The 25,358-nt window shown below is 47.4% G+C and overlaps 7 protein-coding genes across 7 annotated transcripts; 2 read left to right on the top strand and 5 right to left on the bottom strand.

The window, feature by feature from the left end:
• F5Y00DRAFT_76525 (Fms-interacting protein-domain-containing protein) lies at positions 1 to 1,418 on the bottom strand. Its single transcript, XM_048014123.1, has 4 exons — positions 862 to 1,418; positions 459 to 702; positions 229 to 397; positions 1 to 174 (listed from the first exon to the last, which is right to left on the bottom strand). The coding sequence occupies exons 1-3, from the start codon at positions 1,209 to 1,211 to the stop codon at positions 356 to 358; spliced, it is 636 nt and encodes a 211-aa protein (XP_047864823.1). The 5' UTR covers positions 1,212 to 1,418; the 3' UTR covers positions 1 to 174; positions 229 to 355.
• A 739-nt stretch (positions 1,419 to 2,157) lies between these two features.
• On the top strand, positions 2,158 to 3,977 carry F5Y00DRAFT_76517 (HlyIII-domain-containing protein). Its single transcript, XM_048014122.1, has 3 exons — positions 2,158 to 2,442; positions 2,501 to 3,742; positions 3,796 to 3,977. Exons 1-3 carry the CDS (start codon positions 2,260 to 2,262, stop codon positions 3,892 to 3,894), a joined length of 1,524 nt encoding a protein of 507 aa, XP_047864822.1. The 5' UTR covers positions 2,158 to 2,259; the 3' UTR covers positions 3,895 to 3,977.
• An 82-nt stretch (positions 3,978 to 4,059) lies between these two features.
• F5Y00DRAFT_262047 (uncharacterized protein) lies at positions 4,060 to 4,829 on the bottom strand (the record flags this gene model as incomplete). Its single annotated transcript, XM_048011314.1, has 3 exons — positions 4,060 to 4,452; positions 4,508 to 4,585; positions 4,641 to 4,829. 3 exons carry the CDS (start codon positions 4,827 to 4,829, stop codon positions 4,060 to 4,062), a joined length of 660 nt encoding a protein of 219 aa, XP_047864821.1.
• A 1,513-nt stretch (positions 4,830 to 6,342) lies between these two features.
• On the bottom strand, positions 6,343 to 8,230 carry F5Y00DRAFT_76494 (TBC-domain-containing protein). The gene is made up of 3 exons (XM_048014121.1): positions 7,526 to 8,230; positions 6,675 to 7,462; positions 6,343 to 6,608 (listed from the first exon to the last, which is right to left on the bottom strand). Exons 1-3 carry the CDS (start codon positions 8,048 to 8,050, stop codon positions 6,485 to 6,487), a joined length of 1,437 nt encoding a protein of 478 aa, XP_047864820.1. The 5' UTR covers positions 8,051 to 8,230; the 3' UTR covers positions 6,343 to 6,484.
• Positions 8,231 to 10,287: 2,057 nt separating this feature from the next.
• F5Y00DRAFT_76485 (sulfate permease) lies at positions 10,288 to 13,540 on the top strand. Its single transcript, XM_048014120.1, has 3 exons — positions 10,288 to 11,040; positions 11,094 to 11,239; positions 11,294 to 13,540. The coding sequence occupies exons 1-3, from the start codon at positions 10,767 to 10,769 to the stop codon at positions 13,373 to 13,375; spliced, it is 2,502 nt and encodes an 833-aa protein (XP_047864819.1). The 5' UTR covers positions 10,288 to 10,766; the 3' UTR covers positions 13,376 to 13,540.
• A 1,132-nt stretch (positions 13,541 to 14,672) lies between these two features.
• Positions 14,673 to 17,149, bottom strand: F5Y00DRAFT_269831 (uncharacterized protein). Its single transcript, XM_048012512.1, has one exon. It carries the CDS (start codon positions 16,707 to 16,709, stop codon positions 15,183 to 15,185), a length of 1,527 nt encoding a protein of 508 aa, XP_047864818.1. The 5' UTR covers positions 16,710 to 17,149; the 3' UTR covers positions 14,673 to 15,182.
• Positions 17,150 to 18,936: 1,787 nt separating this feature from the next.
• On the bottom strand, positions 18,937 to 21,288 carry F5Y00DRAFT_236953 (uncharacterized protein). The gene has a single exon (XM_048007767.1). The coding sequence runs from the start codon at positions 21,040 to 21,042 to the stop codon at positions 19,312 to 19,314; it is 1,731 nt and encodes a 576-aa protein (XP_047864817.1). The 5' UTR covers positions 21,043 to 21,288; the 3' UTR covers positions 18,937 to 19,311.
• Between the last annotated feature and the right edge of the window lie 4,070 nt (positions 21,289 to 25,358).

Raw genomic sequence — 25,358 nt, 5'->3', positions numbered from 1 at the left:
AAAGTGCTCTTTTCTAACGCAACATAATTTACACGTGGGGTGATTGACCGCCTCTGACGGAGTTATGTAGTTGATAATAAAGGGGGTCATAAAGGGGGTCTCATGATCTCGTTCCGTGGCTGAGGATATATGTCCGTTTTCATATGAGATATCCCGAATATTGCTCCGTAACAGCTGAGGCACACATGATTAGCGTCCTCTTTTTAACCTAGCAAGAGTTTCTCTTACCTTGTATGACCGTCTGGCTTTATTAATATAGGGGGAAATCATGAGACGGGTTATGACGGTGAATTTGCGATAGTTCGATGCCGCAAGAGCTTTTGTACACAAAAGCTCCATCATTAAGCCCAGAGGGTTAAACATTCTTATCGAATAATTTCTGGATTGGTTTGGCAGCCTGTTTAAATTATGTAGGTGAGCATTGATACCAGTCCAACAATATTCCAGAGTCGACGTACGTCAATGAACTTTTCAAGTTCTTTATCAAGATTCGCGAGATCATCCTTTCTCTTCTTATTGTCGGCGATGAGCTTCTGTTTCCGCTTCAGCAATTCCATTCGTTTCTGCTCTAGAGCCTCGCGCTCGCTGCGTTCGTGCTCGATTCGTGCAATCATCAGTGCGTTTTCGTCATCGTCGATATGGTCGGGCTTCAATGCGAGGAACTCTTCAAGAGGTATCAGAGGAAGCTTTTGGTAAGTATGGCTGAATACAATTAGTTCTCGCGCAAGTTCAGGTGCCGATGCAGTATAATGCTTGCGGAAAGGATTGTTGTTTGATGTAGAGATGGAGATGGAGATGAGGTCTTTGAGGTCTTGAATTGGTGTAGGAAGATAGTTGGATGGAGCTTCAGCGGGTACTGACTCATATGACTCGCAAGCCGCGATCTCCCCTTGTAGATGTCTCTGCTCGTAGTATAGATTTTGAAGTTGTAGATGCAGACGGTCAACTTCCTGACGCGCTTCGGACGTCTGCGATTTGGTCTGGCGGGCACCAAAGTAGGCCGATCGGTGAAGGCCACGCAATTGCGCAAGGTTGGTGATTAGGAGCTTCTGTTGCTTAGAGGTCTCCAGTTGGGCCTCTGGAGATGCGCTTTCGATAGGCCCAGCTGCCGCGATTTGATCAACGAGTCTCAACGCCTGTACTCGAGTATCGCGGGAAGCATCGAGCACGGTTGATAGATTCGCATCTGTCACGATTTCGTCGATTGCCATCGTGGAAGGGTAAAGCGAATTGTCTGAAGGCGAGACTTGGGCTTAACCTCAATTACGATTTAGAAACCGAGATACTACAGCTAACTACTGCTTAATGACTGATATCGGTGGTTTTGATGTTAACGTCTAGGTATTGAGGGTCTTGACTCTAGGTAGTCTAGACTATTAGAAAGTCGACCAATTAGGAACGGATTTGTTTGTAGATCGAGCCAGCCTTACTTAAACCGGATATTCTAATCGCCGTCTGCCGGTCTCGGTACCTGACTTTTGTGGATTAGGTAACTTTGCATGAATGCGTCTCCACGGGATTATTAGTGTACCTAATGGAAATTAGGGTCAATATTGGACTTACGTATGTCGGTCACAGACGTTAGAAAGTTTCGGGGCTGAAACACAGTTCTATCAGCTCGTACATGTACAACGAGTCTAGGTTCATAATTAAATTTAATTATGACTATAGCTTCATTTTTGAAGAGGATACAGACATTGCTACAATATATACCTAGGTACAGAAAGAACGACAGCTATAATTATTGCACATGATTCAAAGTAGTTAGGTGGTCAATGCCTTCTCTTCAAATTGACTAACCTTTATTGTATTCGGTACTTCCCAACCGACCTACGGGATCCCGATTGTGGGGAACCTTAATTTACCCTTGCATGAGGTATTGATTTTAGATCTTATCTAAGCATCTAAGCTAACTCCGTCCTGTCCGATAGTTTGCGCGCGCTCAGGGTGACACTCCCCTCCCTCAACCAATGACACCAACAATCTTCCACATGTGAAAGCCATCTTTCCTCCACTTCGCCTCCAGCGCCTTTTGCCATTGCACAGCTACACATCAAATAACAACCTCAAGACCAATCTCCTCAAAGTATTCTGCATTCTTACGCTTTAACTGGTCAGCTTCGCATCGTTTAACTCGCAATAAACTGTCTCATGCAGGGACGTCTGACAGCTTAGACGTGCCCCAAGCCTTTTTATTAGTTGGCACCAACAACATTACCTTACATTTACTATAGTTTATCATACACTCCTTTTCCCATCATGTCTTGCACGTCTACCTTCGCTCTTGGTTCTCGCCAAGAGCAATCTAGTTCCAAAAGTTCGGGTACGGCCGACCAGGAAAACTTACCACGTCGACGCAGGCGGCACTCTTCTTTTATGCCTCGGAGAAGACATTCTCTAGTTCAGCAAATCATGGAGGGAGAAGAAGGCTTACTTCTTAAAGTACATTACCTAAACGCTTTGAGACTTAAGTGGCAATTATACTAACTAGCTAATAAAGGTGGATTTGTTCCTCTCGGAACTAGAGAGGAGACTTGAATACCTTGAGAGCTACGGCGAATTTATCGACCTGGATTCGAGCATATCTAAAACGTTTTCAACCCTACAAGCAGTGCGTGAACGATGTTCGCAAGTCTCGGAAGAGGTCATTGGTGCTGGGCGACGGCGATTACAGGTTATGGTTGAGACTTTAGACACAAGATATCACGAGGCCTTAGTAGCCGCCGAGTCCATGAATGAGAAAGCGCGTGTTGGCGTTGAACTCCTCGACGGCATGCTTACCGACTTCGAAACCCGAGCCTTGAAATTCCGCGACCAAGGCTTTGCGAATGCGGCCGACGCTGCCGGAAGTTTAATAGACAAAGGCCACCGGGTCGTAGACGAAAGTATAGAACGCGCTCGCGGTGTTATGGACGATGGTATTGAGCGAGCCTGGCGTGCTGCAGAGACTGTCGAGGAGCACGTACAAAGAGCAATTACTCGTGCTAAGGAAAAGGGCCTTATTAAGTATGAGGAACTTCCTATCCCTTGGAGGGTCAATCCTCATATACTTAGCGGCTATCGTTTCACCGAATCCAAGATTGGCTGCGTTCGCTCAATGTTCGGCATTTCAAACGAACTGGTCAACATTTGGTCTCATGCGCTTGGTTTGATCCTAATTCTGTCCATCGCTTTTTACTTCTATCCGACTTCGGCCAACTTCTCCCTTTACTCGAAAACGGATGTTTTTATTGCCGCCGTCTTCTTTTTCGCAGCTTGCAAATGTTTGGTCTGCAGCACCATTTGGCACACTATGAACTGTGTTGCAGACCAAACTCTATTGGAACGCTTCGCATGCATCGACTACACTGGTATCTCATTACTCATCGCGGCGTCGATTATGACAACCGAGTATACCGCCTTTTATTGTGAACCGATTAGTCGGTGGACGTACATGACCACAACTGCTGTGCTAGGCATTGCTGGCACCATCCTCCCTTGGCATCCTAAGTTTAATGGACAGGATATGGCCTGGTGGAGGGTGGGCTTCTTTGTGGGATTGGGTGCCACTGGTTTTATGCCGGTTTTCCAGATCGTTCTGACTCGAGGCCCTGCTTGGGCACTTGACTTTTATGCGGGTTCCAATCTACTCAAGTCTCTCTTCGTTTATGTCCTTGGAGCTTGTGTCTACGCGAGCAAAGTCCCCGAGCGATGGTTCCCTGGCGCGTTTGACTACTGTGGTAATGCGCACAACCTATGGCATGTAAGTATTAATGGTACCCCTTTTGATTGCGTTGGCACTAATTAAGGATGTAGCTTGCCGTACTTGGTGGGATTCTTTATCATTATGTCGCTATGCAAGAATTCTTCTCTGGCGCCTTTCAGCGAGCACAAGAAGGCTGCCCGACCTATTAGCCAGGACCCTTCAACCGATACCAAGATGTCAGGTAGTTATCTACAATGGGCCGCGCAACTTCATGGACCCCCCAACCATATGTCTTCATAGTTGCGCCCGAGCGTCTAGACAATTACAATAGCCATCAAGATTTTCTTCTGATAAAAGTACATTCCGCCCTGAATCTACCTAAGACCGGTAACCAGATCCAAAAGAACAACAACAAAAATGGTCATCAAACTAAGTAGTGCCACTAATCCCGTCGAAGTTTCGGCTCGTTTCACGGCCGAAGAGACCTGCACGGGTGGTGAGGCCGTTGCGTTCGTGTGCGATGTAAGGGTTGGTACAGGTACAGGCGTGTTCAAGTTGGCATGGGTAGCGAATGAACATGAGTTGTTTCGAAAATCTACTATCGTTGGTGTCGGTGCTGGCGATTCTTTGAGGAAGGGAAGGATTGTTAACGTAGGACCGGCAACAGTTGTTGCATTGGTCACCGCATAGGGACCCGCGGACATATTCGAAGCGGAACCAGGAAGTATAAAACCGGCATTACGCGCGCACGTCTCTAAATCCTCTCCCTACACGTTGTTAGCTAAATGGCGCTTAATCGATCAAGACCGTTCGGCTTCGTACTTCAAGACAGCAATAACCTGCGACAGGCGCGCAGTACTTTCCCGAGTCGCAAAATCCGTTGTCTGTTGAGCAGCACGACTATTCCGAGTTAGCATTTGTTTTTTCAAGGACGATACACGAGTTTCTTTTCTACCTGGCCGATTTTAGGGTTGAAGCAAAAGGTGCTTCCGCTGCCGCCGCACGACTGCGAGCCTTCGCCATAGGTCTGCTCGCAGGTTCCCGTCTCCCTCTTGTGATGCTGCACGACGGAGATACCGGCATGTTTCTCTTGTGCCGAGACCAGGAGGCCGCAGCAAAGTAACAGGAGCGAAAAAGCGAGCATAGTGGGTTAGTTATTGTGAAGGAGGTATATAATATAATAGTAAGCGAAGTCGTATACGGGTTACGAGGTACGCAAGCGAATCGATAATAGATGGTATAGTAGCGGTAGAGAAGACGCCGGGATCTAGAGGTAGAGGTAGAGGTAGAATAGAGGTGTAGTAGAGGTAGATGTAAAAGCAAGAGTATGAGGTTATTCCAAAATGTTGGATGAGCGGACTTTGTATATGCATCAACTATATATATACATCATTATTCAGTATCTTAGAGCTCTCTTCGCGACTATCCCGCCTATTGATACATATGGATTCTAGACGACAGTATTCCAATGGAATCGTATTTCAATGGAATCTGATGCCGATATATCGTAGTACATACTCATCCGCCCTGTCCGTGTAGTCTTTCTTCACGAGCCCCTCGAGCGAAGGGCTCGGGTTGAAGTATGTAGGGAGATGTATTCCTACCTACCTACCTACCTATCTACTTATGCCAGTTGCCCAAGGGAGAAAGAAAGCAGCGTAGACTCAATACTACTACATACCGCTGCGCGCCAGCTACGGAAGGGATTAAATCTTTCGATATCCCTTATCATTACATTACCTATATACTCACCCAAGAGCAATGCAGACTTAATTATCAAGTCCTAGTCCTAGATTCCTGCGCCACGCAACCAAAGCAGACAAAAAAAAAAAAAAAAAAAACTACCAGGTAACTCTTACTACCTACCTATGTATAATACCCCTATCACCAAAGCCATTAACTATATCCCCCAGACTCAAGACTTCAAGTTCAAATCCAAGGTACATACCAAGTAACAATCCCATTTCATATCGCCGCAAATCAGACACCTAACCACTTATACTATACGTACCTACGTACTTACTTACTAGGTATACTTAACAAACATTCCAATCATAACTTTCATTCATTTCCCACGGTTCATTCACAGCAGCCAGCGCACGACGGCGCGCCTGCCTATTACGGTATATAATATAATATCCCCCTATCCATCCATCCTACCGTCCTACCATCCCTCCGTCATCGTTCATTTCCGCGTTAAGACCCATAACCGTCCCTCTTTACGGTACCTAATATGTATAAATATATAGGACGTATAGAATACCATAATACCTGCCCTGCTGCCTGCTGCCCCATACTTGTACAAAAACATAAGAGATATTCGTTTCGTAAATGTCATTCGCGTCATCGTGAGCTAGCCAGCCCCCTTGGCCTTTTGTTTTGCATTCGCTTCTTCCCCGGTCGTCGTGCATGTCGTCTAGTAACCGTACCGTACAGAAGTAAAAATGAAAAAAGACATAAAATCGAAGAAAGAAAAAGAAAAAAAGCTATCCCCTTTTTGCACCGCCCGTTGTAGAGAATAAGCCTTTTGTTTGGAGAAATCTATATGCAAGGGCCTGTCTTATCGTATAAGTGCCTCTTGACAAAAGGAACCCGATCCGCTGAAGATCTCGGCCTCCAGGGTGGTGTCATTATTGCCGAGATCTCGCAATTAGTTGACTTTGAAACGATTGTCGACGGTTGGAGTCGTTATTACAAAGATGTATGTATGTATGTATGTATGATCCAATACTAAAACCTGGGTCATATGAGCGTAACTCGTAGAGAACCATGCCGCGTCACTTATTGAGAAGGGGTATGCTATAGAGCGTGTCGTATGATATCAGCATAGATATCGTCGGGTATCATCCTAATAATAGCCAGAGCTGTTCGCTTGATCATTTCTGCCCGTAAAGCCGGGAATGATCGAAGGAGTTTGTTAGGACTATTTACTTGTTAGTATGGTAATCCAATACCCTAACATTCAGTAGTCGTAGGTGTGTATGCTTACTTCAAAGAGGTGAGGAGTTCATTGCGCATCATGATTAGCTGGGCAACAATACACACGATGTTCAACTGCGGCCCGTAGGCGAAGAGGAAATCCCAGTGCTTCAGTACCTCTGGTAAAGGGGGAGTACATGCGCAGAGCGTAAGAACAGAGGGGAATGCATAAATCTCTGCTGATAAACCCTTGGATGTTAAGTAGAAACTCAGCTTAGGATCCACGATGGCCAATACTTTGTCAACGAGTGCCAGACCGCGATGAACCCCGTCCATTGCACCTCTAATGTACCCAGGACACTCCTTGGTTAGGAGCGTATGGAAAGCAGCGAAAGCTTCCACCTCGCTGCGGGCTGCATATAGGAACGGAGCAGCAAGCACGTTCATGCCCTGTACGTAAGTCCCGGGTTCCGAGGTAGTAGCATCGGAACCTTCCGTCGTGAGCGTAAGGGCGCGGGCACGGTTCCTAGCAGACGGTGAAGAGGCATCAGTTTGCGAGATATCGCTGCGAGAGCTACCAGCGCTTTCGGTCGCGGCGAGAGACAATCTGCTACTTGTTGGGCGACGTTCTTCCTTCGCATCGTGAAGCTTCCAAGCGATAGCGTTAAGAAGACGAATCAAACTGGCCTCGCTAACGCGGCGACGGAAAAGGGGATCGGTAGTCAGGGTTCGAAATGTGTCGTTTCGGATTTTGGAGTAAGCGGGAGAAGCGCCTCGATGTATGAGCCCGAGGTACTCGTCAGTATCAAGAATGGGCGCATCGATAAATATAAGCCAGAAGTAGATTCTAGTCCGCGACTAAGCATCCTTTATTAGCACGGTCGATATTGGAACATTGAATCAGTATCAAGAAATTCGCACCATTCCATCGCCGTCGCTCCTGATACCCTGATCTAAGACCTTAAGACGCGCACTCTCTAATGCACCATTCACATCTCCATCAGGGGGCCCCTCCCTAATCAGTCTGTCTAGAGACATAGCATCAGCTACTCTTGAAGCCTTACTTAGAGCGCTTCTCTTGTGGTTTAAGGATAGTAAAAGATTGTTTGGAAATATAGAAGGCGTCGGGGGTGGCAGGGGTGGCGGGGGCGTCGCGTCTGAGTTGGCTCTGTTTCTCTGTGGGGATCGGTTGTTGGCATTGCGAGTCAGAGGTGGTACGCTCTCTTGGGGATGTCCTTGGGGATGTCGGAGAACCTGTTGGGATATCAACGAGTTTTGACTGGAAATTCGGGCAGCGGCACCGAGGTTATGTGCGGATTGTAGCTTGCGCAATCTATGAGTGTGAGGTGACGGCGGGGAGTGTATTTGGTTAGGGAGCGTGGTGGCCGTGAAGGTGTTGAAAGCTTGCGCGATGGGTGGGAATGACTCCCGCGTTGGGCTCGTCATTTTGGCCAACTGGCGACAGTGGCAACTATATGGATTTGCGACAACACGCAAATTGAAGCTATCGTCGGTATCGAGGAAAAAGCATGCTCACCACCTTGTATAGTTGTGGTGCGACGACTATGCGCAGTAAAAAAATAAAATAAAAAGCAGGGCAGGGAAAGAGGTTGGAGTTCAATGTTGTTTAGAGAGGGCTTGAGGTACTTGGGTACAACATATGTAGTGACTAGTGACCTAATAATAGGTGTAACCCTCATATTCACCAGATTTTAACGCGAGCAGAACGCGTCGACCTAAAAAGCTTATTTATTTAGCTAAATACCTATATACCTAAAGTATACCTATTATATAAATATACCATCTCTATAAATACCTCTTATTCTTCTGTAAAGACGACATAATTATCTCAAGTTCTAATATGAAGAGGTAGGTAGGTAAGTAATGCATTTTATCAATTCTGGTTATTATTTCCAATGCTGCAGTTCATGTCTGCATTACATAGTACCACCTATATTGTACAACATCCACCGATACTACATAGTAGATCAGCATGTGAAAAGCTTACATTGATGTCCAACGCCTAAGGTAAGGCAGGCAAGGTTACGGTAGCGTCAGGTCGGCAACCTTTGACCGATCCACCGCTACTAGGATTGGTCAAGATTTCCCCGTAGATTATGGACCGTGAAGCCTGCAGGTACGATCATTCTGCATGGTGTATTATCTGCATCCGGGAAGCCGAAGCTTAGTTCATGATTACCTCTCCGAGACTTGGGATTTACATGGATATTGGCTTTTGCATGATCAAAAGACGGCCTCACCATTGTTGAGACTACTTGTATTCAAGATTGACCAATAGTTGTATTCTATCTACTCACCACCTATCATAACAGATTTCATCATTATGGTTGCTTTCCGTATAAAACACGTAGCATTTTAAAGCTTAATAACTCCATGATGAACACCTGACTTAATATTAACTACTACTGCTAGTTAAGAGAGACCCCTTACTTGCAAAGCACTCTCACAAGTCTGGTCCCTGAAAGACAGTCAATAAATATGTTGATATAAACACGATGTGTTTGCAGGTCGGCTTCTGCCCATTTTATAGTTGTTCTTACAGATATGTATACCTACTTTTACAGCGAAACCGGCATCGGATCAACACCCATCTAATCTATTAGGACATAAGATATTAACCTAGAGATAAACTTCCCCATGTTTTCGATCAGTAACTATGGGGTTTCCCGTAGTTATTTTTATTTATAATGATGGCATCAATCAAAGACAAAATTGCGCCATCGACGCTAAGCATATCTTTATATTTAACTAAGCTCTATGATTGGTTGTTTTAGTTAGTTTTTCGCCGAATTGGGTACATTTATCTGGGTCTCCAACTTCATCTTGTCACAGCTGATCTTGTCATTCAACTCCATTACAAGATCATATATTGTAAATTCGTACCGTGTTTAACTGCCGAATACGCTGCGCTCAAGGTTCCATCAGAAAATGGAGTCAGCACCATCGAATATCAGGTGCAGTGAGGTATGTACTATGTAAAAGTCGGTGTTCGGGCTCATCCCTTTGCTCCGTTGCTTTCAAATAGAGAGTGGAAACCGTATTGCGTACTCTGCTGTTTCCAAATACGGAATATTCCCGCTAGACTTCGAATGGTATACGTAAAGCCGATTACGCCACCGAGTGATCAGCCAATCCGGAGCTACTGGCAAAACTTCAACAGCGACTGTAAACTACATACATAGTAGCAACGTCGTGATCCAATTACTTATTACCTCACTGCCACGATTATTCTTTTACTGTGGCTCACCGAAGCTTTTCAGTCTGAACAATGGTATTATCTTTTCGGAAATCTTAAGACTATCTTAAGACTATTCATCTGCCGAGGCCACGGTCCGATCCACTCCACTACCTAGTTCCCCTTAGGTAGTTCCCCTACGACGATAGTCTAAGATCTCGAGTACCCACTGAGACGACGTATATACCCACTGAGACTACGTACTACAAACTCAGCCAGCATCGAGCTCGGCCTACTTGAATAATAAAATTTCACCTCTCATTATGGACTACGGAATACACAGGCTCTTGTCTAACAACTAAAACGCAGTCGACGTTACCTACAGTGAGACCCTGTGTAAGGCAAACTGAGAACACCCCAGCCGAATTATTTATAGTTATTGTCTTTACCGAAGCCTCGTAATCCCCTCGGTGTAACTCCTAAGAACAGATATCAACCCATTACTTTATTGTGGACTACCCATTTACCAAACCCACCTTTTCCTCTGCGGTAATCTAAAGACTCCTTGTTTATTAACTAACTACCATCTGTGGCCTCTTTTAACAATACTTTATATTCTCAAGCCGGTCTTACGAACCACTTCTATCAAACTTCATTCCGATGGCTGCCTGTGGTTCTTCATAGCCATACTTTGGAGCTGGGTTTGTTTAACCCACGTTCAACTTAGTGGTGTCAAACACACACCCTCGGCGTTGAAGTTGAAGTTGCCCTGCTACCCCTTGCAGGTATACAGACCTACTCCTCTCCAGGCGCAACCCTCGTCTCTTCGAACCAGGTAGTGTCCACTTTACATAGGGACGCTCCGTACTTCATTCCAGTTACAAAGTTCATTATATATACTTCCGATTGTCATTAAGGCTTGTTGCCTCTTATATCTTAATTCTACCCTCACCTAATAGCCCCACGATGTCTTCGTCGACGAAAGCTAGCCAAACGCTAGCAAAGGTCTTAGGGATCAAACTCGAAGACCCCGATACGGACAATGTAACTCGAGGAGAATCGGTTTTCTCGACGCATACAGCAGACAGTTTTGTCGAGCAGCAACCAACAAGCGCAGAGTGGCTCGCAGAAATTACGCCGTCGGGACAGGATATACTAAATTATTTCAAGTCATTGTTCCCCTTTTTATCTTGGATCGGGTTTTACAACTTACAATGGTTTGTGGGCGATCTCGTTGCAGGTACGTGTTTTGTCAACCGGGTTATAACTGGAGTATAACTAACTTCTTATTAGGAATAACCATTGGTGCAGTCGTCGTGCCACAAGGAATGGCCTACGCCAAGCTGGCTAACCTACCCGTGCAATTTGGTCTATATTCGTCCTTCATGGGCGTTCTTATCTACTGGTTTTTTGCTACTTCCAAAGATATTACTATAGGAGTACGTCAAGGTAGAGCCCTTCGTTAAAATGGTCCTCTCGCTAACTTATTAAAGCCTGTTGCCGTCGTCTCCACTGTCACCGGGTCTGTCGTCGCCAAAGCCATCGAGGAACTTCCTCAATACGAAGATGAACCATGGGTCATCGCGAGCGCCCTTGCTCTCATATCCGGCGCAATCGTGCTTTTCATCGGTTTAATCCGGTGTGGATGGATCGTTGAGCTGATACCTTTAGTATCACTTGCTGCTTTCATGACCGGATCCGCTATCAACATCGCCGCAGGGCAGGTTCCTACGCTTATGGGCATCACTGGCTTCTCGACGAGGGATTCGACGTATTTGGTCATTATTAACACCTTAAAGAACCTAGGCAAGACGGATTTGAATGCGGCTATGGGTTTAACGGCGCTCGCGGTGCTCTACGGAATCCGGTTTTCATGCGCCTGGGCGGCAAAGAAGTTCCCCAATCATCACAAGCTGTTCTTCTTCCTCTCGACGCTAAGAGCAGTCTTCGTCATATTATTATATACCATGATTAGTTGGTTGGTCAATATGAACCGCCGCGACAACCCTGCCTTTGCAATTCTTAAGGATGTCCCTCGGGGGTTTCAGCACGCCGCCGTTCCAACTATCAATTCAGACATAATCAACTCGTTTATTGGTGAACTACCCGCAACGGTCATTGTTCTACTCATCGAGCATATCGCCATTTCGAAATCTTTCGGCCGCGTCAACAACTACACTATAAACCCGTCGCAAGAGATGGTTGCCATCGGTGTTACTAACGTCCTCGCACCCTTTCTCGGAGGATTCCCGTCAACAGGTTCTTTCAGTCGCACAGCTATCAAATCAAAAGCAGGTGTCCGGACTCCCTTTGCGGGTGTTATCACGGCCGCTGTGGTACTCCTAGCTATTTATGCACTTACGGCTGTTTTCTTTTACATCCCATCCGCAGCTCTCGCCGCCGTTATTATCCACGCCGTCGGAGATCTTATAACGCCACCTAATACGCTTTACAAGTTTTGGAGAATATCACCTCTCGAAGTCCTCATCTTCTTCGTCGGTGTATTCGTTACAGTATTTTCAACGATCGAGAACGGAATCTACGCCACTATAATTATCTCGTTCGCGATCTTTATGTTCCGTGTCCTTAAATCCCGCGGTAGGTTCCTCGGCAGGATTCAAGTACACTCCGTACTAGGCGACCACCTCATCGGCAATGATAGCAACGTGATGGGCGAGTATGGGACTTTTGATGCTTTGGACTCTAGTCTTTCCCCGCCTACACGCAATGTTTTCCTCCCAATTGATCACGAGGACGGCTCAAACCCAGAAGTCGAGGTCTCTAGCCCCTATCCTGGTATTTTTATTTACCGATTTTCCGAAGGGTTCAATTACCCAAGCGCAAGTCACACTTTAGACTACCTTACAAGCCACATCTTCGCCAATACACGCCGTACTAGAACAGACACGTTTGCGCGCGTTGGCGACCGTCCATGGAATGATCCGGGCCCGAAGAAGGGTCGAGAAGAGAACACCGCGTTACCGACATTGAAGGCTATAATCTTCGACTTCAGCTCGGTCAATAACGTCGACGTAACGTCGGTACAGCAGTTAATCGACGTACGCAATCAATTAGACCGTTACACAGCACCAGACGTAGTAGACGTTCACTTCGCCTGCATCAACAACCGATGGACGAAGAGGGGACTCGTCTCCGCCGGCTTCGGCTACCCGACCCCGCGCCCGGACGGCCTACACTCGCGGTGGAAGTCCATCTTCAGCGTCGCCGAGATCGGCGGCTCAGATTCTGCTGCAGCCGCCGCAGAGCAGGAGGCCATTGAGAAGGAGACTCAAATACGACTGACTCTCAGCAAGTCGGAGTCAGTAGACCCATCGATCCACCAGGACACTCCCGGACCCAGCACTGCTTCTAGCATAACGCAGTCTGCGCTCCCGAAGAACAAGACGCCTGTTTTCACTAGGAATACCGAGACTAGAAAGGTCGCCGTACACGGGCTTAATCGGCCGCTATTCCACGTCGACCTGACGAGCGCGCTGCAGAGCGCCATCGCGAACGTGCGCGCGAGAGACGAGGTCGAGGCCGCTGGAGGCCATGATATTGGCGTCACAGTTTGAGGATTATATTATTGGGTAGTTATGGCTGCGCGTAAGGATACGTACGTATAATGAGGATTGGTTTCAGTAAAATGTTAGGATTACGAATGGGAAAATTAGGGAGATATATCATCGAGTCATTTAAAGCGATTGGCTTATTATAGAGAGGATAAAGAAATGAAGAGGAAAGGGAAGGGTACTTTGGCGGATTGGCCTATGACTTGGGGCTTTTGGTCTGTGGCCATGTCACGTCGAGTTGCGTTATATGTAGGTACATATTACTTGCATAACCTACGTGTATATATGAAGCAGGTAGCGTTGGATATACCCCGAGACATACCAGACGATATTTAAGCATGATATGACATCGTACCGCACTTTTTTTTTTTATCTACATGAAACAGGTACTTACTTTTCGTAAGTTTTATTTCTCTTAAGTACACACTTGTTTCGAGCGACGGGTCGTCTGATATTCCCCCTCATTCATTATGCGACGCTCCGGCGACCTCGCGTGGGGACCCCGAGCAGATAATGAAGACTCGCAATTTAGTTAGTTGGGAATGTCCGTCGCTCTGCGCCGACCAAACTAAATCGCCAACGAAAGGAAATGGTCGGTAGGCAATACATAGGACGGGCGGGTGGGGCGAAATGATGAGGCGGCATAAATAAAATGAAATACGGCAGATAAGACCTAACGGAAAAAAAAAATAGATGGAGGGAGGGAGGGAGCAATGTGTGCAGGTCGGGTACACCGCGAAATTCGGAGGACGCCGGCTGGCCGGTTGGTAGGCCGGGCTGGGCTGGGCTGGGTCGGGTCGGATGCCGGGCCGGATTTGGGGTAGGGTGTAAGTAAGATGTGATGAGATGAGATGGGCGAAACGCCAACGGGCCTGATAGATACCTAAGGATTAACGATAGGTATGATTTCGGTAGGTAGCTTGGTTAAGTTATGTCGCGATTGTATATGGTATATTAGATTGGATGATCTACTTACCCGTCTCCTAAAGTAAGATACCGGGTAGGTAGGTCAGACAAGCGGTCGTTGTAGTAAGTAGGTACCTAACCTAACCTAACCTATGTAATTCAGGGGAAAGCAAAGCGCAATAGAGATAAGACGAGAGGGAAGAAGAAAAGGAGACGGCATCGCAAGAGAAACCAAGATGGAGCCAACCGTAGTAGTCGATCTTCACTAATAGTCTCGTGCTTAAATCCTAGTAGATTGGTTAGTTATCTACCTACCTCCCTTAGGTACCTAGTCACGTATCATAATATCATATCAAGACCCAAGGATTCATCGCCAAAAGCCTGCTTTATAAGTAATTTTATATGTTGTAGTAGTAGTAATCTATACATGCCTACCTGCCTAGCTACCTAACCTACGCTATCTAACTGCCTCCCTAGCCTAACTAAATATGAATCGCGAGAAAACCCCCATCTATCCAGTAGTAGTCTTAGTCTTTAAAAATCATAACGTAACCTGTAGCCACAGCCTCCTAAAACCAAAAACCAAAACCAAAACCAAAACCAAGATATCCATCCCAGCGCAGCTCGGGATAGGTAGACACAAAGATTAGAAAATTAGAACCTGCCCCTTTTCCTGAAAGGGGAGGGAGGGAATGGAGATTGGTCCGCACCAGATATATCTTATAGTTCGCATGTGTCCGTCGGTAGAGTAGAGTAGGGTAGAGTAGAGTAGGGTAGTTCCAGTGGCGGGAAAGCCTGTTCCCGGACTGAATAGGTACCTACTATTTTCTCCAGCTCCGCATTAGAAGCGAGAGAGAACAAGCTCGTAGAGTGATATAGCCAGCCAGCCAGCCAGCCAGCTAGCTCACCTCACCCTCTTCGCACTCCCACCCAACCCCTGGCCCATCCCCATCCTCTTCGACCCCCCACTCCCACTCCCACTCCCACTCCCTCCCTCCACCCCCTCCCTCCCCGCCGTCCACCGAGCCCTCAAATGACTAACAAGCGAGCCCAACCTCGCGTTATACGCAACCGGCGCCCCCCTCTCCGCAATCCTCCTCTGCAGATCCGTCAGCTCGTCCACCCAAGGCCCCAGCACCTCCGGCGGGATCGAAGCCAGGATGTCCACGACGAAGTTCCCGTTCCCGTTCCCGTCCTCACCACCGATCAGCCGGAAGAACAGATTGCGCTCCGCGCGGGGAACGACGGTCGGCGGCCCCACGTCCCGGTCGTCATCCCAGTCCACGACGCTGCTGAGGATGTGCACGGCTGCGCGCGCCGCGGCCCGCAGCTCCCAGCGCGAGAGCGGCCGCTCCGTGTTGTGGATTATGCTGTGGATCTGCCGCGTTACGCGGGTCAGGTGCGCGGCGCACCACTTGACGTCCTTGGGACGCGCGCCGTTCTGCTCGGGGGTAGGAATAGTAGCAGCAGCAGCAGCAGTAGTAGTAATAGTATCCGCGTACTGCCGGAGCCCCGCGAGCGCAGCGTCGGCGCGGAGCTGCAGCGAGCGGAACTGGTTCGAGTGCATCTCGTCGGCGCGCATGGAAGAGAGGAAGTACTGGAAGAAGTCGTCGTTGCGGAGCAGCATGCGGAAGATGGTCTGCTCGAGGTCGCCTCTCTTGATGACGCGCCGGCCTTTGCGCGGGTTGTTGAAGAGGTCCGGTCGGTACTCGTCGGTAGGGACCTCGTTGAGCGAGGCGAGTATCTCCCGCGTCTCCCGGACCCGTCTGGGGTTGGGATCGGGGGACTGGCCGACGACGTCGCAGTGCAGGCTGTCGGCCAGCATGTCCAGGTGGAACTCCGATATTTCATCGTAAGGGTTTCCAAGCTCTGCTGGGTACCCGTACTTTGTTAGTGAAAAGGGGCTCCTCTGGACGCCCAGGACCTGGTTAGTAATCTGGTCTAACAGCCAGAGGATATGCCGACATGGGGATTCGCCGCGCTCGCCGTTCTGGCAGGTACAGCTTGGAATGCCGTAACCGCTCTGTTCCGAGCCAGTCCGAACGGTATACTCGGCCGGCTCCGTTATCAAGAAGAGGCAGCGCTCGTCCCCAGCCTGGCAGCCACGTAAAGTGAACTGCGGGGGCACCTCTATAGCTTTATTGACGTTGTCCCGCGTCTCTTCGTCGAGAAGATGCAGCGAGTACCTGAGATTAGATGGAGAAACCATGAAGCCGTCATCGTCGATATCGAAATCCCGTTCGGTATCTGACTCGGAGCTCGAGTCTTCCACCTCGACTCTCTGCTTCCGGCTCTGAAGACGAGTTACTGGCGGCATGCTTCCGAGTGAAAGCGTCCTGAAACGCTCCGTTGGGGGGGACATAGGTAAGTGATAGGAAGGAAGCTTGTTGAGATGAAACAAAGTAGATGCCGAAGGATTCATTGCACGCATATTGAAACGGACGAAGAAGGTTGGTTATATAACATACATAGCCAGCCGTAGGAAACAGGCAGACAGACCAGGCCAAGTCCCAAAATGTCCGACATTATGACAAAAGCGGCCCAACATCGAGACCGCTTGGTCTACGTTGGTTCAAGGTACAATCATAATTTACCTATTCGGTGTGAGTTGAGAGCAAACTGATAAACTGGCAAATGGCAAACCAGGAGTAAGGGGAAAAGGAGGTGTGGGGGAAAGAAGCAGAATCTCCAGCCACGGGTCGAAACGGGCAAATGAACAACTCAAAAGGGACGTTGCAGCTGAAACGACATTGTATGATGTGCAGTTAATATCTAGATCGAGTAATCACTAGACCCGAGGGAATGGATAGGACTGGCGATGCCGAATCTCACCTCGTGACATTAGGTATTGCTGACGACGTAGAAAGAAACCTATACTACATACATAATAGCACGTTACTATAGTATGCACGATCTTACCCTGTACATACATTACATACGTAGGTGGTAGACGAAATGGCGTTCATCAGCCACAAGGAACGACCGGGGTCATGATTGGCAAAGAAGCCGAACGGAGTCATCGGAGCGGTATTTTATTCTATTTTTTACCTTGACTTTTCTGCACTTTTCTGCCTTGGAGGAGAAAGGTAGTACGGATCCGTAGTTGTGGGCTAGCATATAAAGCACGGCCGGGGCCTTGAATGCGACCTCCGTTCATATTAGAGGTTCGTCGTGTAATTTGGGTCGCGATTTGGGCCGCGAAGCCTCGGTGCTAGGCCGCCTCTTGGCGCGACCACCTCATAAAAGCCATAAAAAGTCTCCAGCGAAGGTCGGCCCATTAGGCGGCCAACGAGGCTTCTTGCAACACACTCCCTTTTTCATATGGGCCTTTAGTTTCAATTTATTCTTCGAGAGAGAGAAAACCCCAAAATTGAGGACTCCAGCGCCAAATTGTCTTGTGTTTTTGACCGGCCAAGGTCGTCTCGAATTGTTGAAATTCCATCGCCCTTGCGCATTATTGGGTCGAAAATCGAGCCATCCCATTTACCTAGGATATTCCCGAACTACCCCGGATGCCTGTATTGCCTATTCCGGTATGGAATTTCGACCCGGCATAAACATCCGGCGCACCTGTAAGCATTCGGAATACAACTTAGCTCCTAACGAAATAGCTCGGTCCGACAAACTTCACACATAGCTTGCTTCGCTGTATAGCCTCACAGCGAATACCGGCTTCGTTGCAGTAATGCATGAACATGGAGTACTGCTGCAGACGAGTAGCTAAGCACCAAGGTGATGATGCAAGCACCTGATTGTCATCTCGGTGGAATGGACATACGATGCTCTGCCTCCCCCGAAGTCTTCGATCTTGGATCCCATTGGACACTTCTAAGAGGGCCTTATAGTCCCTAGGTAATGAAGTTGTGGGACGATACTACTGCAATCGTGGACCGCTGCGCCGCTTCTATTTGCTCCCCTTTTCTCTCAACAGTTTGCCACTTTGGCCAGTTGTCGATAGGGGTAGTCGTGGCTGCATAGTCGAGAAGCTGCTAGTAGTGTTAGGGTTAGGACTTGAGACGGTGGAAATTGCTTCCTATGTCCTTCTATCAGGGTAGTAGATGGCCAGGGGTGGCCAACCCTTCCTTTATCCAAGCGCTAGCATCCCAGTTCTAGAGTCCTTCCAGACTTCTTTCCAGACACAAGACTTCAGTTTCGCTACTAATGGCATCCCTTACCCCACGCTGAACCCCTTCCGTGGCGAAGTATCGAGCCAGCGTTCCTCTGGTCTCGGTATAACACTCTAGGAGGTTCGAGATATACCGGTTATGCTTGGTGGAAACCAATTGGTTACCGGGCCATTGGAGCAAATTTGGCCATGACTGTTCGGAAAGGTCACGGGCAACGATAGGCGTCTATGATACAAGGGTTGGCATAGGGTTTACCTGTGTTCTCCTTAGGGAGTCTGCCTAGCGGGTAAGTCGGGAAGGGATGAGGATCATACACTGGCCGAACGGCTCATAATTCTTCGACATAGCCTCGTAACTACAAACGAGTATAGTATAGGCTAGGTCATTTAACAGTAGCGTCGTTAGTGATGAGCTGGAGTAGAGGTTAAGATTCTCCTCAAGACAAGCGGTAAGGTAATCTGTAAAAACTTGGTGCAACATGAAGAATGACTACTTGAACTAGCAGCGTTTGCTTTGAGATCTCGAGGTCCAAAAGGGGGTTCTTGGGGGACTCAATAGATTCGAGGTCCTAATCATGACCCTGTGACCAGTTAGACGAAAATAGAGACATTTCAGCTATGCTAGCTAATGTTTGTCTATTAAGTTAGGTTCTATGCTTGCTTTTGGCAGCGGCCTCTTAGGTACTCTATATTATGGCACGGTCCTAAATACATTCGTTGGGTGTTTTCGCTCTAGATAAGTCAGTAGAGGCTCCTTCATGGCTACATGCTTAAGGTATGCTAAAAGCTATTTGGAAGCATATCATGTATTGATGCTGACTGTTACCAAAATGAATGTGAGTGAGATACTCGTCTCAAAGTGATGACCAGGTTCTTTAGGTATTCCCCCTTGTATGGCTGCATAGCCTCAAGCGACTCCGTTCTGGAACGCCACTAGGTCTTCTAAGACTTGGGCTAAGGTTGGGCGCTCATAGTAGTTGTCGTTCCACTCTCCTTTGCGACGTTGAGAACTTCTAAGTTCTAGGTACTTTTCCGCCACTTCGATTTCGGTCGACCAGAAACGCTTCGCAGTCTGCTTAACCTCGTCGGCAGTCTGCTCACTGGGAGGCTTAGTGGTTAGAAGAAGCTGACTGTTTCGCCTTATAATGATGTTGCCAAGCGCCTCTCGCCTGCCCCTTGTACATTTGTCTATTAGAATTCTCATTGCGGGAGGGGTCTTCCGGTACTCGGGAAACTCAAGTTCGGGCTCCCATCTGTACGACTGCCACACGGCTGCTTTCTGAGGACCACTGACTCCTTCAAAGATGCACCACAACACTCTCCCAAGCATGTATACTTCAGCTGCTTCTTGCTCTGTCTCGCTGAGGGCAATCCATGATATGTTGAATCCACATTCTGGGTTGGTATATTTCTCGCCTCCCAACTCTTCGAATTCAGGGACTAATTCCTGCATTATCTTCCGATATTTCTCACTCACGGATTCGGGTACACACTCGTCGGTTGCGAGTAGACGGATGTATTCGATAGCGTTAACCTCCGGGGCCGCAAACTCGCACCAGACTCCTCTCTGTTCAAAATCGACCATAATGACGTCGGACTTTTCTGATAGTACGATATTGTCCAGACGTAAATCGGGATAGTATGTCCTAGAGCGAGTTTTTAAATGTTCAAGAGCCTTGGTCAACTGTATCGACCACTTCAACTGGTCGACGCGTTGCAATTGGCCATGGGCTTGCAGACTGGGTAGGACATCTCGAAGGGTACCCTTAGCGTGATAAAACGTAGTAAAACCAGCAACAGCCTTCTTGAAGCCGAAATTACACCTCTTCATGACAACATGCATTGGTCGCCTGATGACGTTCTCATGGGGCTCGATCGTGCAGAGAGTCTTCAGTTCGTGGTAAAGGTATTTGGCCCCACTGGTCAACGCCTTGAAAATAAATAGCTGCTCGTTAATTCGAACGAGACAAACGCTATCATGTAGAACCCTGACTACGTGAAGATCAAAGAAGTCGACCGCTGGAGGGAAGGGGAATTCTGAGCCCCAGAGGTCAGCCAACCTTGAAAGCGGAAGCAGCTTATGCTCCAGGTTATGGTTAAGGCCGACTTTAACTCGAACTTGGTTCGTGTCGAGTGACATATTCTCTAGGATCAGACGTGATCCGAAAGGCACGCCTTTGTAGAATTTTTCGAAAGATGACAAGTCATGGAAATCGGTCGTAGTCCAACGCTGGAGGATTCGGACAATGTGTCTTGCTATAGCGAGTCTGGGCAGCCGAGCGGAGTCCTTGGTGTGGAAGGCCTTGTCAAGTTCGAGCTGGTCACGGATAAGATGTGGCTGTGAATTCGAAACGAAGACATCCATGCGTATAGGAGGAACCTGTTCGATGAAAAGCGGGAGCACATAGTACTGGCTGCCCAAGCCGGCACAGCCGTCGACACGCCATAGGGGGTTTGGGGGTAGATCAAGGCTGTCTATACGGTTTTTGGGATTGAGGAGAGAGTCCGCCCAAGGGAGTTCAGCATGGGGGCTAACGGCATCGCAAGATTCTGACTGTTCCTGGGTTTCTGGGGGAGGACGGTAATAAACCGCAGTAGGGTGAATGACTTCTCCTATGGCTGTCGGGGATAATTCCATCTTGAAGCTATTATTTCTTTCTGAAAATTAGCAGATAACCGTAGTAATGTCGATACCGGGCTGATGATGGATCAGGAGGTAGTGATTTTGCAAAGTGACATTACGGGAAGGCTGAAGTGAAAGTGGAAGTGGATCTGGGAACTTCTGGGGAAGCCGTGTCAGAAAATTTTTGAATTGAATCTAGCTGATATTCAAGGAAGGACGGAAGGACCACTTGATGCTCCGAGGGGGTTAACCGCCACAGCAGGAGCCATCTCCTAAGATCTCCGTCTGGGGTTTCCTTAAATAAAGGAACTTGCGTCTGAGGGCATCTACCTAGGTAGGTACCTAGGCAGGTAGGCAGGCAGGCAGGTAGGTAGTCTAGGTAGGTATGAAAGTACTTCAACGTTCAACGCAGTTACTCTCAACCTTATCCAACTGAAATAACCTACGTGCTGCCCTAAGGTCATATGTCGTAAGTATGCATCAAGAAGCGGCTAACGGCAGCTCGAAATTGTCTTTTCTTTCTTTTTGTTGGAGAATCGTCTTATCTTCTTTCTTCACCCGTCCGATGTTTTCTTGGCTGCCTTGCGAGATTACCTCAATCTGTATATTCTCCCAAGTGATATCCAATGAAGACTGCTTCGTTATGTATTCGTAAGGTTGGACTGCGTGCTGCGTACTGCGTAATGACTGCGTATGAAGTATGAATGATTGAAGTCGTTGAGAAAGACGCGAGTTTCCCACTTCCGGTAGAGCCACGAGAGCGTTCACGACCCTTCCCCTTTCAAAACCCACGACGGGCGCGTTTGGGGCCTGTCTTTGGTTCGTTTCCAATCTTGACTATCTACCTAGATTATTTAGTTGCGCCAAGTCCGGCGAATCCAGAAAACACAGCTTGGGCAAAAAACTAAATGGATGACGAGCATGAGTAACGATTTCAACTCTCAGCCATTGAAAAAAAGGAGTGCGCTGACCGAGTACCTGACCGGTTGCAAGCCATCGATTCTCAATCCTCCTTATCCTTAGCGGTGGTCGGCCCTAAACCTGAAAAAAAGAAAAGCAAATAGGGGAACAACGGGTCACATATCTGTCGGTATCATGATTGGTTGAGAGACGCTGGCTCCGCACGGCTTATAGGAAATTTCCTACCTAATACCTGTAAGTTTGCAACCCAAGGTATGTTTCTACCTACCTACGACCTTATGCTAGGCATCTTAGCTAACACAGCGTCAGTATACGCAAGGCTGTTTTATTTAAGTGGTTAACCCAGTGTATGCCCAAATAGGGATTCCGCATCTGCTAATTTTCATAGCGGCGGCCAATCCCCTCCTTAGCGTTGAATATTAGGTAACTGGCTTTGTGGGTTTTCTCCCACCCATCGAACGTCGACTCAATTCCTTAATATTAGCAGCCAATGGTCTGTCTTGGTCACGTATGGAGAAGTTCATCATGGGTTGACAAAGACTTTATTTTCCATGGTTGAGATGATCCTATTCGAACTATCAACAGTTAAGAGACCGGTCTGCATCTTCGCCAGGGTCTTGCGGAAGTATACTGTATGAGGCGGACATAGCAATGTTTCGAAGCCCTGTCTTATCGGGTTTTGATAATCCAGAAGAATGCAACATCGGGGAGTGCTGCGACCTTTTATATATATCGTCAAGTGAACGTAACAACCACATGTCGAGTAAGTAGTGTATCTGCGTAACCGTGATTAGTTAAAGATGTGGATTTTTCATAGGGCTGAGATATACGATGTAAAGTCTTGGCATTTCCAATATCTACACTGGGTCCTCATCGCCAAGAAGCCCAGGGGCCACTTTCTAGTTCAAGGGACAACTTAAAAACAAAACGATGGGAATGCCAGGTACTCGGACCATCTTTCCTTGTTATTATGCTGCCACGGATTGCTTTAACCTTGGTAAAGTCGACGTGGTATGGAGCAAAAGTCGTATATATTGTTAACTGGCATAAAGCTTCTTTAATGAATGACTATGGTGTCACTCAGAAGATTATATTCAAATTGTCGAAAGTCAAGTATGGAATGATAATGCAGTGACAAGACAAAAGCTGTGCGTTATAGTGGCTCATGTAAGCACAACTTCGTTTGAAGTGAAACATTAGAATAAGAGCTTCAACTACACAGCTACGTTTTGAGCTAAGGGAACCGTTGGTAATATACATATTGGTCTATCTGTTATATGTAGCTGGCAACATTACCTTAGGTAATATTGAACACCATCATGACTTTTTGATGGGGTTTAATGACTTATCATCTGCATCTTTGATCGTTTGAAGCTCGATTGGAGCTGACGAGCAGGTTAGGTAAATAGGCACCTATACAGAAAACTCGGGCCGATGATCAGATAGATAAATTTCAAAGCGAGCCGTGAAATTCCACGTGGCGAACTGAATTCTTTTTTAAAAAACAACATGAACCCTGAAATTGGGAGATTTTTAAGGGTGGTGGGAACTCCAATTCGGCTGATCGCCCCTAGCCGATGATGTCACTCGGGTAAATTGGAAAAGGGGTTCAGTACCTAGGTATAAAGTTAGGTTGGATGTAACAAGATGACGGTAACGTGAGAAATAACTAGAGTTTTTTAAACATCAATGGATGGAGAATGGTTGGGGAACTCGGCTGATACTGATACTAATGCTTGAGGAAATTGATGTGGCAGCACTGAGCGAGCGAGGTAGCGCCGGACTCATCATCTCCGGTAGAACTGGCAAAGCCGACTTTTGCGATCATTTCTTCCGCTTCGGTTAGGTATCTACCTAAGCTTTAAGCTTCCATTCGTCTTTCCCTCTACTAAGACGGATCTAGAAATCCCGCGACGAGGAAATGCATCCATAAACCATTAACAAGGCTATCCGAAACATGTGAATGGCCGAGGCGGTAATAGAACTGCACATAGCTCAATTTCGAGTTGCAATGCATCTTGAAATTGTACGTGGAGAAAATACAACTGCAACTAGGTAATCGCTTCAATGTTGTCAGATCACTTGTTGGTTGACACGCCGATCTTGCAAGCCGATCTTGCAAGATGCACTATCCTTTTCCCTCTACGGTCCGTATAAGCGGGACCATAGAAACGCGAAGTCGGTAATCGCGTGATCCTCTTCGCGTCGGGCGCATGACCCTGTGACAGGTATGACTGCACTGCCGGACCGAGAATATACTGCCGTGCTATATCTTGGCTAGCCCCGGCGGGATTTTCGTAGGTGCCATGCTTTTCTTACTCATCGGGCGTCTCGGTCAGGTCGTTTTCGATACCGCGTTGCTTGGGCACCAGTGTAAACTCTCACCGGTCAATGAGTCCTTGCCACTTTATGAAGGATGAAACCTAAAAGAGGTGCATACTTGGGTCTAAAGAGAGTTGGGGGGTGATGAGGCAAACATGGAGAGGTATGAATGGACGAAGGTCGCTGCGATGATCGCGGTAGCATAAGCAGCATAATCAGCACTTGATATCAAGCACTGTATCCAACATACTGTAATAATTTCATATACAAGCAAGCCGTACGTGTCTTATCTTTAGTAGTAGTAAAGTTGGGCAGATGTTTAATTCGTAGCAACCGAATGGAATATGATATAACAGCACATCGAGAACCATGAAAGGTCGTAAACATAAATATGATATGATATAGTTAATATTTATATGAAGTAGAAAAGTTAAGAAATGCCAGCGATTAAATTCGTGTTTTTATAAGAGCGAATATATAGGTATATATAGGAAGCACTATAACTTACATATACATTTTATATACGTAACTATGAGGCATGGATGATCGTAGCTGTCAAAGTTTGACACATGCCAGACATGCGTAGGTCGGTAGCCTTATCGACTGTTGATCACCCCAGTCCAGTCTCGAACTGTGTAATTTATAATCGGGCCAGTAGCCGAATTAGCGAAGTGCTCACCGCTTAGAAAAGTTGGTCGGGAAGATTGGTTGCTACCCTCTGCCCTCTATAGCATGTAAATAGGGTAAAGTACCTAGGTAGGTTACAGGGCACTATTGAAAAATAAACCCGTATACCTAATCCGGCAGGTATCACATCAAGCACACGTGGGCTGATAGGCTTGATGCGTGGGGACGAGCTTGTATTGTCGTAGGAATCTCACCACTCACCACCCCTTTTCTCTCGTAGCATTTCACGTGAGCTTACAACAGACCCGTAGGCCCCTGCTCCCACGGAACGCTACGGTAAGCGGGTGTTGAGGCTGTAAGTGGATGTACGCGATTACCTGCCGATTATTGAGATCCGCCGTAGCGGGTCCAACGGGATGGAGAGAATTGTATACTGTTGGCTAGCCAAGTCTGTGTATCCC

Source organism: Daldinia vernicosa (assembly GCF_022497035.1).
Source record: "Daldinia vernicosa strain CBS 139.73 unplaced genomic scaffold F5Y00scaffold_23, whole genome shotgun sequence".
In the NCBI taxonomy this organism is placed as follows: domain Eukaryota; kingdom Fungi; phylum Ascomycota; class Sordariomycetes; order Xylariales; family Hypoxylaceae; genus Daldinia; species Daldinia vernicosa.
The sequence above is the reverse complement of the archived record's forward strand: the minus strand, read 5'-3'. Positions and strand labels throughout refer to the sequence as shown.

Coding starts and splice junctions, on each gene's coding strand:
- F5Y00DRAFT_76494 (XM_048014121.1), bottom strand. CDS start 8,050: ATGACGAGCCCAACGCGGGAGTCATTCCCACCCATCGCGCAAGCTTTC. Junction 7,463..7,525: donor GGAGCGACGGCGATGGAATG/GTGCGAATTTCT, acceptor AAGGATGCTTAG/TCGCGGACTAGAATCTACTT. Junction 6,609..6,674: donor GAACTCCTCACCTCTTTGAA/GTAAGCATACAC, acceptor ACAAGTAAATAG/TCCTAACAAACTCCTTCGAT.
- F5Y00DRAFT_76525 (XM_048014123.1), bottom strand. CDS start 1,211: ATGGCAATCGACGAAATCGTGACAGATGCGAATCTATCAACCGTGCTC. Junction 703..861: donor GCGGCTTGCGAGTCATATGA/GTCAGTACCCGC, acceptor AATTGTATTCAG/CCATACTTACCAAAAGCTTC. Junction 398..458: donor AACTTGAAAAGTTCATTGAC/GTACGTCGACTC, acceptor TAATTTAAACAG/GCTGCCAAACCAATCCAGAA.
- F5Y00DRAFT_76517 (XM_048014122.1), top strand. CDS start 2,260: ATGTCTTGCACGTCTACCTTCGCTCTTGGTTCTCGCCAAGAGCAATCT. Junction 2,443..2,500: donor AAGAAGGCTTACTTCTTAAA/GTACATTACCTA, acceptor TAGCTAATAAAG/GTGGATTTGTTCCTCTCGGA. Junction 3,743..3,795: donor ATGCGCACAACCTATGGCAT/GTAAGTATTAAT, acceptor TTAAGGATGTAG/CTTGCCGTACTTGGTGGGAT.
- F5Y00DRAFT_269831 (XM_048012512.1), bottom strand. CDS start 16,709: ATGCGTGCAATGAATCCTTCGGCATCTACTTTGTTTCATCTCAACAAG.
- F5Y00DRAFT_236953 (XM_048007767.1), bottom strand. CDS start 21,042: ATGGAATTATCCCCGACAGCCATAGGAGAAGTCATTCACCCTACTGCG.
- F5Y00DRAFT_76485 (XM_048014120.1), top strand. CDS start 10,767: ATGTCTTCGTCGACGAAAGCTAGCCAAACGCTAGCAAAGGTCTTAGGG. Junction 11,041..11,093: donor TGTGGGCGATCTCGTTGCAG/GTACGTGTTTTG, acceptor ACTTCTTATTAG/GAATAACCATTGGTGCAGTC. Junction 11,240..11,293: donor CCAAAGATATTACTATAGGA/GTACGTCAAGGT, acceptor AACTTATTAAAG/CCTGTTGCCGTCGTCTCCAC.